Genomic DNA, 10,798 nt, shown 5'->3' with positions numbered 1-10,798 from the left:
ATAAAGAGCCGTGTTCTCGTTTAATGCACATTAGTCATTACTGGTGTGCACATTCAAACAAGACTCAGTAAACAAAGAAGAATATTAGTATGCTATAATTGGTAGCTCCATCCAATTTGTCCAATACGACACAATTATGTACGTACGTCTATTCATATTTTGATACCCTCTCAAACGTATCGGGTAGGAGGCGTACTCTAATTATCGCGTGATACGACCTGGCTCATATCATCTATGGTTACATGCATCGATCGACCACACATACAAATCACAGATGAACACACACCTGTAAACCTCCCTGTGGAGAAATCGGTCACCCTACTCCATTTCATGTCCGTCTGCATACATACTTATCAATTTCATTTAATAAATCAAATGGCATTGCCAGGACGTATCCAATTTGCAATGGGGCATTTTGATGTGACAATGTACCTATTGTTTTGAAATATATTTAATGGTTATTGTAAAATGTTTAGATTATTTTCATTACATCACTATTATATAAAATTATTTAGTTTTTATGGATTATGTACCTGTAGTAAAATTTGTCAACAAGTGCCGACAACTAAGTAAATAACTTCGATTTTATGTTAAAAGGACACGACACAGGGAATACAACCTTTTCAATGATATTTTTTGTTAAGTAACAAATAGATATTTAATTCTATTTCATATCTCAATGAACTGAATTCGTGTAAGCTCTGATCATCTGAACTTTTAGACTGCAGTAATTATGCAAAACCAAAATATAAACCCAACCACTCCATGTGCTATAAATAAAATCCATTAAACAGAAAATTAAATCAACCTTAATTGAGTAGCTATTAGGCACAACCAGTGAAATCGGAAATGCTATCCCTCAAATAGAGCCTAATTTGATTTTCCGGGTACAAAATAATTAATAAGATTTGAGTTTGTTATTATTATTTTACAAAGCTATCTTATATTTTGAACTACGTAATGTATGCCCCGGCAATGTTGTAAATAATTGAAAAAATTAGTACCACAGATACTTTAATATTTCTCTAGGTAGTATAATTTATTAGTGTAATGGAGCCTATTATATAAGATTAAGCTGATTATAACAGTGTTCAACCAAGAGTAACAAATAAAACATCGTCTATGTTCATCCATTTATTGATTATTTAATAAACATCCTTATACTAATTGTTACAATACGCGAAGTCATCGTGTAAAATATAACATCGAGATAAATACTTGTTATTACCATGTGAAATCTTAATAGAAAATACATGCTTACGGTCTATACATTCGTACAGGGCAACTGTAGACATTTTGAATATATCATTCCAAAAGTAGTAGTAGCTACATTGCATTGAATCCGAGACTATAAAAATTACATCCACAATTTCATAAAAGACAAAAGTTTTTAATAAAAATAAACGTACATTGTTTTTAGAATTTATCAACGTTTTTTCCAATATTATAAATGTATTTCACATGACTTTTGAATAATAATCACCTTAGAGAAAAACAAGAGCAAAAAAGCATAAGATTTATAAAATTATTCCACAGACTATTAGGTTTTTTATGTTTTTTTTTTCCATTAAAACAGACATTAATGCCGTGCTTCGTTTTACAATATCTACCTATAGATCCTTAACTTACTGAATTTTATGAAATAAGTTCCCTTCCATCAAAGAGGGTAGATTACAATCTCAATCATTAAACATACAGTCAAGGGGGATTTTTCCCAAAAGATATATATTATTTTTGAGGATACAGGATGCGGGTAAAACTGTCCACACTACACCATATTAGATCTCCTATTTAATACACTCGTTACCTATCTACTTATTCACCCGTTTTTATCGGTCTTATTTGTCGTTTTACGTAATACGCTTCTGAATTATGGACCATACTTACATGGTCATAGATATAATAGATGAACTGAGACATAATATAAAACTCACATACTTAAATTAATAAAACACGTAAAGTAAAGGGGCCAGTTAAACCCCTTCTATAAAGAAATATGTTTTTCGCTCGACACCTACTGACTAGAAAAAAGGCAATGTAACTAGGTTGAGCGTAGCAAATTATATTACACATTATGTAAGCGTACACGGTTAATGAAGCTCGTCCCACCTTATAAGGAGAATAAAGGACGGAAAGCCTATAAATTCATCAAAAATCCCACCATCGAGACAGAATAAATATGACGACACAATTACGTCCCTAGAATATGTTTTATAGAGAAATGGATCGTGTTTAACTATGAGTTTGTGTATATCAATACACCTGCCCTGTCCTGGTAAATAATTTGAATTTGAACAGTCGGTCCCCTTTGAGGTACCGTGAATGACTATTTGATGTTTAAATACTGGGAAACTCACAGAGCAAATACAGCATACTGCAGTAAGTATGACGATACATATACTTGCGCACCGGATTCGTCTATATTTGAGTTATCGCTACTTTTTTATGATTTTTTTCGAAAGTTCGAAGGTGATTATCGAATAAGCAGGCCTGTGAAAAAGTTTATCTTTACGACGAAATGTGAATTTGCCTCACAATTTTGAACCGAGTAATCTTTTGTAATAGTTTGTCTCTTTGGCTGGAATTATGTACAATCACGTATACATATAATTAAAAACAGTACTTATCAATTTATTGATTTAACTATTTGATCTTATGTATGCCTAACCAGAATGATACAGGTGAAACCTGGACAATGGAATAAGAATTTTGAATGACTGCAAGAGAAAATCAAAACCCCTGGCGAAACAAAATAGCAAATTGCAATAGGAACACAATGTGCCTTATAATTTTTCCAGGCGCGTTCAATGGAACCAATATAGATAAGCTTTTCGAACAAATTCTATATTTAAATCGCCATATGAAATGCAATTCGCCTATATAAATAAATTGGGGATGACAGATATGTAAATAAAAACTTAAATGTAAATATATATTGTCATTTCATGACGAAAACACTCGCTCAAAGATAGCACCAGGATCCCAATAGAAAATAACTAATAAATAATTCGAATTTGTCATATTTAAATACATATACATTTTTATATAACATATAGACGTCAATAATCAAATAATTTGGACTTAGGTAATACTTCCACACTACAAAAAATGTTGAAAAGAATAATTAAATGGCGATTGAGAATATATCATGAAAGAAACATGCAAAGTCACTTCATACTAATGGTATATATTAATGTTTAACCATTCGCATTTGACCACATAATTTAATTTTTATACTTGTTGATCTAAGTTTGTTTTTTTTTTTTCAAAGCTGTATTTTATTCTTCAAAAATTTGGTTGTTCGTTTTTATCAACAAATATAAAAAATCATAATACATATTTACAATTTAAGATAAATTATAAATGTATATTTAAAAAAATATGTATAAAATTAATTATAATTAAAGAAAAATTAATTTAACTAAAAAAATTTACAGCAACAAAATTTGTACAGAAATCAACTTTCAATGGTCTTAAAAAATAACAACGCTAAATTTTGTTGAACTTAATGTGCCTTACACTATGTATGTGTTACGTGGATTATATATATTGTACGAGAGACCGTGTGGCTGTAGGGGTTTTGCCACAAAACGTCTTCATATCCTTAAGGAAACAACCTATCTTCCCTTATTTTTTTTTGAAATAAAACAGATTTTAACGGAGTTTAAACGCGTTATTCTGGGTATCATTTCATTTCATAAGCATGGCCAATGTTGACCTCTTTGGTGACGTTACATCAACCTATGAAGATATGTAAAATGTTTTGATATGTCCGTTTGTTCATACCAAGTGCGAGGGTGAATAAATTCCGTTCTAAATCTGTCGCACAGCATTTCATTTCAAAATGCCACAAACATATAAAAATACTCTTTGACAAGATCCTTCCAAAAGCCACCCGATTTACAATATTAATTGTAACAATATACCATCCCGTATGCAATTCCTGTATCTTTTGCCAAAAAGACCATTATGTGAAGAGACAGGTCACACCAAGTGTCGCAGTATAAGCGACCTAACTTACAACTAAATCTTGGCCTCAATTGAAAGGAGCCATGAGAATCCCTATAGCGAATAATTTACTGGTTGTATCGGCGCATTCTGCGCTCCATTTTCTTGCGTTTCTTCTCATCTTGCTCAGAATCCTCCGGGCCTTCCTGAAAAAACCATGGGCCAAGAATATTCTTCCACAGGAGCCAAAAGGCACGGACCGGGATGAGCAGAAGCAGCATCCAGAAATAGTTGGACACTACGGCCATAATGTGGGCGATCGAAGTCAAAATCACTATGTCCTTGATGTGCCTGTGAATTAAGTGTCGTTTAGACAATTGTTGTGTAACTGTTTTAACTGTAATAATTTAGTCTGGATTTACCTAAGAGACATTTCGAAACCTAGTTAGGGAATTCGTATATTATAACAATGGGTATTGTTTTCATCATTATTTTTATCAAGAAAACCGCATTGTCTTTGCGTCAGCCCCAAAACTTCGAATTTCTTTATAAACCAATCATCTAAAAACTATCACCTTTACGATTAAATATATCCAACAACTTACTCTCCCATTCCGCCCTCCATGTTCAGGTCCAAGCCTGGATCAATGAGCTGTCCCTGCTCGGTGTAAGTCGGGCGGCTGATGTATCTCATCATTTGATAGCATGCAAAGTAGATCAGCATCACCAGCACATTCATAAACTGTGGAAGTACATGTTATTGTAGGAAACTTATAATTACTAACACTATAAAGCTGAAAATGTGTGTTTTGTGTGGTTGAACCTCAGTAACTGGTGGGATATATGAGTATATATAGATATGCGTTGGATAGCCCTTGTTTTTTTAAAGCATAGCATAAGTCTATGTCGGAAAATCGTAACCATAAAACGAAGTATCGGGAACTTCACCTTCGTTATTGCGGGACATACCTAGGCGGTCCGATAACTACTTAATCTCACTGTCCAATATTGCCACTAACAAAGGATAATTACTTTCTAGAATAGAACCTTCTTGTAGACAGCTACTGACGAAATTTCAGTGGGATCGGACTTGGATTTCTTATTTGAATGTTTTAAATCAACCGTGTTCGTTATTTACTATCATGGAAAAAGACCAATATCGGTGACTGGATTCTTGCTTTCTGAAGGGAAATCGCGCAGTGAAATAATAGAGCGCTAGTAAATTGTGTATTCTTATGTGGGGATACTTCTCCTTCAATGGCAGCACTCAAAACTGGTTCAACGAATTGCAAGATTTCGGATATTGATTTTTGATGAGCCACGCCCTGATACCCCGGAAACAGCAACCACTTAGGATAACGTGAAAAACGTGAAAATTCTAGTGGATCCTTCAATCGGCGGTCTGCCAAAATGGAATTGTTAATTTTGGCGACCGCCGATTGATGATGCGCGAGATCGCTCAGATAGTAGGCAATTCATATAAAAAAAATAATTGAGCTTATGTAAAAAAGAAAACTGTCGGTAAGCTGGATTCCACGTTTGACGATATTTGATCTTGAGAAAGGCAAAACGGTCACAGGGTTGTAGGTGCTACGTCAAATTATAGACCGATTCGATACCGAAATAGAAAAGGCCCCCTTTAACGAAGAAAACACCAGCTAAAAACTCAGTTTGCGACGGCTGAATTGATTAAATGGGGCTACGAACTTTTACCCTATCCACCGACCACCATATTCTAACAATTTGTCCCCGTGGGCCTTTATTATATACAAATCGAAATAAAAATCACTCGCCAGGCAGAAATTTAACATTAATGAGGAAGTAATCGCTGCTGAGGCAATAAGTTTTCGAAGTACATTGCACATTTCAACAAAAATTTTATTCACACGGGTAAAATAAATAAGAACATCGCTGGGCCAAGCCAATATAATTAAACTCAGGCTGTTGAATAATAAATACATATTTGTAGGCTATATCCATCTCGCCCACGCACTGAAATAGAATGCTACTCGCAAATTATACGATAAGACTTCCTTAACCAATAGTCTAATTGTTGCGAAACTTCGATAGTTCTACAGCAGATCTCCAGAGTTTCCAACTATGTCTAAGGATTGAGCAATCTATATTAATTAATTCAGTAAGAAGAGACAATGCTGATATTCCCCGATAAATTTGCTCAAATTATAACTATCCTTATATCTAATGTTGCTTACACGTCATATAATTATAACTACGTGGACTGTTTATAGGACCAAAACGATAACTCACTTTGGTAGCTTTTGTGTAAAACCGTATTATATGTAGATAAATAAAGAGTAAAAAAGTATATCCTTGTGCCCTTCACCTCAGCAAGCCCAATTTTATACCTAAAGTATAGTTGTAGTAGCGTAGTAGTGCAGGGTAAATAACTAGTCCGCCGTCTTATGTGAATCGCCATATTAAAGTTTGAATTAAGTTCACGTAACGAAAATTTGTATGATTAATTATAGTATAAAGTACCCTTATTGTATTAAGCATTACTACTCATCCAAGTCATAGAAAAAGAACACCGCAACTAGCCATGAGAGGACTATGTGTTGCACAACAATATATATATACTTGTTGAACCAAGTGGTTATTCAAGAAATGTTCATTCAATCTAGCAATAATAACAATACGAACCTACCATTTTCAATTCAATTCAGTTGCATCTTAAAGGTGACAAAAGAGCGAAAACTGGAGTAAATAGATATAAGACTCGAAATGCGATCCGAGGATTTTAATTTAAGAAATTTATAATGCAAATTACTTGTAAATCTGACCAGCTTTCCGACCTTTGTTCGCGTGCAATACAAAATATTGCGTTTTGTGTAATTTCAAAAGATATGCATATATGATATGTATGACTTGTTATTTTTTTTTTTATTTAGAGGCGTCCATTTCGTCAAGTATTTATTTTAGCAAAAAACCCATTTAGAAACCTCTATTTCAATTTCCATAGAATTAATGTAAAATCTTCATTAGATTCAAGATACATTAATTCTATACGACACATATGACACAATAATTTAAGGACGTATTAGAGAATATTTTTTTTTCATCCCCTGTTTTATGTATAACCACACCTAAAAATGATTTTCAAAAAAACATAGCCGATAAGATGAATCTAATTTTGGTCTATCACCATATAAAATTCTGTCAATATCTTTTTGGTGATTTTTTGGGTTACACACACATACAAACAATCGGAAAAGTTTTTACAAAACATTATTTTTGGAGTCTATAATATGTGCAAATTGCATTTCAAAACCTTTTTTTATACTTTATTGAATGTATAAATGATTACGATTGAAGGATTTTGGTTATAAAAATATGTTACATTTAAAATGATAGACCAAATATTGTAGTTCTTTGTTTTGTTAAAGGTATTGATTTTACTACAATTACTTCTGGTTTATAATATGTTGTGTTTGCATACATTTTTAGTTATTAGATATGTATCGGTATACAATTTGAAGAGAAAAATGTACTTTAAATCATAATTTAATTCTCTTTTTTAAATGCCTTTCTGAATCAATATTTGTTAACCGAAGAAGAAAATAAGAAAACAGTATAAAAAGAGATCATATATTTTTTATCATGAAAACATAAGAGGAAGCATTGATGCTTAAGAAAATCAATATAAGGGAAAGAAAAGTAAACCAATAATATAGCAAAAATAATCCACTTACTATGAGCCAAGAAGCCAGATCGTCATGGTAGAGGCCGAACATGATGCAGTTGTAGAACAACCCTGCAGCCCCGGCCATGTTCCTATAGAAGCTGATCGTTGTCTCATTCTCCATGAGGATCTGCTTGGCTCCTTTAGTTGGAGCCTTCTTTGGTGGCTACACAAGAACATAGACTTGTTAAAAAATCTCAATCTTTTTTTTGTACCCTTATTAACATGAAAGTCAAATTGCATAAAATTCTAAGCCTATCCTAAGTTGATTTATGTTCCACTATTTTATTGAAATATCAACTATTTGAAAAAAAAATTAATATACATACCGGGGCCATGATGTCCAATTAGTGTTCTATTATTCCCGAGATAGCCAGAAAATATATGGATTGTTAATGAAATTTGGAATTTATAAATCAATATTTTCACGCAAATAATCTTTTTTCACTATTTTATGAGACTTCAATTATATTTTTAATATTAAGAATGGATACATGCAATTTAAAAATATTTTCAGCAAACAGGATAGGCAGAGCTCCTGTTCCTAACCCCGACGAAACGATGAAACTGAAATGCCGAGACCCGAGTGATAAAAATCAATGTTCAGCTTCAGGAGCTGTCAAAAATCGACTCCGTCACAATAAAGTGACAGGCCTCTGATCCAGGTTGGCAAACGTCCAGAAACAGAAAATGCTACATATCGTTGTACTTTATTCTCCTATTATTATTTATCTTTATTAAGCATTACTGCAATCCCAATTCTTCATTATTTTTTAATTTTTCTAAATTGGTAATTGGAAATATATTATGCGCCTACTTTTATTAATTTTATTCATGTTCGATTAACAATAATAAAGTGCTGTTTTATATGTCATTTCAAATATATATTACTTGTAATTTTTTTATAATATTGTTGTAGTCATCGACAGTAGACTTTTATAAGCAGGATTCTGCAACTCGCACTGCACAATAAGCTGTGATGCTCTAATGTTTCTGTAGTTTGTGGTATCTGTCATTTGACATTTGTATTTGCCGAGTGAGAGAGCGCTAAGCTGTGCGATTTTGTTTCATGTATTGATTTTGAATACACAAGTGTAATGAACAACTTGTAGCTCATTGATTTGAAAAACTAAAATCGCCTAGACTGCATGTAATAGTAGATTGAGTACATCGAAATATGAAACTTGTTAAACTAGTGATCAAACCCTGACCCTCAAAATAAGTTTCAATATTTTCATAGTGGTTCGCGGTGCGTAAATGTTTACGAATATTTGACTAATCGTAATCTGCATTTGTTTTTCTTTTTTTTTTGCTTGTGCCTCAGTATTCTATTGATATACTTGCCTACCTATTATCTTCTTAAATTCTAACCCTCTCTGATTATTTATCATCATTTTTGTTTAGTTCTTCAGCAAAGCGAAAGTGGCGTGCGAAAAATGAAATCGTTTCTTATATTGTATGCTGAGCTATACTGAATAGTTCTAAGAGTGTATTAGAATAATAAATTAAACAATTGGTGACATCTTATTGGTAAACACCACTAAGATTTCTCCTGAGTATTCCATGCATATCTTGCTCTTCTTTTGTTTATTAAGAGCGAAATTTGCTACTTTTTTATTAGATACATTTTATTATTATGTGTACAAATTGCATGATGAGCAAATTAAATTTCTGTTAGAAACAGTTGATAATGTTGTAAACATTACAGGATATTATAATTTCTAAATGATACGAGAGTTTTACGATAGCACTGATGAAGATGAAATGGAAAGCCAGTATGAGGTAGATCCAGAATGCCTTGTTCTGACAAGACCTGATCGCGACATGCATAACCGTTGCTGTGGTGGGAAGGCTTGGTGCATTAGAGTAAGTATATGGAGTATAATAGACCACTAAGGCATATGAAAACTGGGAAGTCATCACTTCAATCTATAATCATTAGATGGGAACTGAGTACCAATCATCAACCGAACACACACAATTGTGTGTCACAAGTGTGTTTATTATATATAGATTATGAGATGTGGCAATTTTTTTCTTGCACTCTATTCCATAGTATTAAAACTAGTAAGGGGAAATGTAGTACATGTAGGTATCGAAAATGTTCTATAAATAAATTCAATAGGTATGTGGCAATATGAACAAAAAATTAAAAATCATGCTACAAATAAGCATACGGGTTTATGTGCTAGAATTTATGTCTGGTGGCCCTAGTTCATAAGTTTTCTAACAGATTTTGATGTTTTCATCAATTTATATGTAAGAAAACAAATTACACTATATAATATAAGTTATTTATAAAATATAAAGAATTCCATTAGGTTTAGTTCAGGATAACTTATCCCATCACAAGAGTCAAAGTCTAAATTGACTAATACATTAATTATATTTGTGTTTTTGATAGTTTTAAAAATTGTAATAAACAATTTTAAGGATAAAATATAATTATGGACAAGCAAATCAAATTAGAGACAGCAAAGCACATTAGAATGTAATATGATTATTACTATTTACTATCATATTGAAATATTGTTATCATAGAGAAATTTCTTTTTAATAATAAAATGTGTGTATTTAAACTAAAATGATTTTTATAGATAATGCATATGGAAAGTACATGGGCATAATTAATTTGTATGAAATTATTAACTTACATTATCACAATAAAATGGTTTTGTGTTTTGTTGATGAGTTTCTTTAATAATGAAGAGACGAGTGTATATTCACAAAATATTTGCATGAGTACTTATTATGTTATATTGAATTGCTACATAAACTGGACTGTGCCATGTTAAGCTGAATCTGTAATTAAACATGCAATGTTAACAATAGTTAACTTGTAACTAAAACTCTTTGAGACCCTCACCACCAAACCAACATTTTTTAAATTATTTCAACCATATACACTCAAATTCAGCATTTTCTCATGATTTCAAAAACCACAAAGAAATATCTAAATAGTAGTCTTGCTTACAGAAAAAACCTATTTTTTACTTTCTTTATTAAGTCATTCATGTAATCTGCATACAAAATTGGCACTCAACTAAATATAGGGTTACTGTTATTTAACCTGAATGTAATTTGTCTATTGCAATGACACGATACCGTGCCGTTAGAATTACAAAATATTGGGATGGAGGAGACGGGGGG

General features: G+C 32.2%; 2 protein-coding genes across 3 annotated transcripts in view; one reads left to right on the top strand and one right to left on the bottom strand.

The window, feature by feature from the left end:
* Positions 1-1,121: 1,121 nt before the first annotated feature.
* Positions 1,122-7,986, bottom strand: LOC119835519 (transmembrane protein 208). The gene is made up of 4 exons (XM_038360403.1): positions 7,978-7,986; positions 7,659-7,814; positions 4,554-4,690; positions 1,122-4,299 (listed from the first exon to the last, which is right to left on the bottom strand). Exons 1-4 carry the CDS (start codon positions 7,984-7,986, stop codon positions 4,077-4,079), a joined length of 525 nt encoding a protein of 174 aa, XP_038216331.1. The 3' UTR covers positions 1,122-4,076.
* Positions 7,987-8,674: 688 nt separating this feature from the next.
* LOC119835427 (palmitoyltransferase ZDHHC3) overlaps positions 8,675-10,798 on the top strand; it is an 18,178-nt gene continuing 16,054 nt past the window's right edge. The window contains exons 1-2 of one of the 2 annotated variants that reach the window (XM_038360220.1): positions 8,675-8,897; positions 9,357-9,514. In XM_038360220.1, coding sequence (XP_038216148.1) covers positions 9,374-9,514 — 141 coding nt within the window. In that variant the 5' untranslated portion in view covers positions 8,675-8,897; positions 9,357-9,373. Of the gene's footprint in view, positions 8,898-9,356; positions 9,515-10,798 lie in introns of those variants that run through there. The other variant, XM_038360221.1, reaches the window with a different exon arrangement.

This window comes from Zerene cesonia, chromosome Z (genome assembly GCF_012273895.1).
Source record: "Zerene cesonia ecotype Mississippi chromosome Z, Zerene_cesonia_1.1, whole genome shotgun sequence".
In the NCBI taxonomy this organism is placed as follows: domain Eukaryota; kingdom Metazoa; phylum Arthropoda; class Insecta; order Lepidoptera; family Pieridae; genus Zerene; species Zerene cesonia.
The sequence above is the reverse complement of the archived record's forward strand: the minus strand, read 5'-3'. Positions and strand labels throughout refer to the sequence as shown.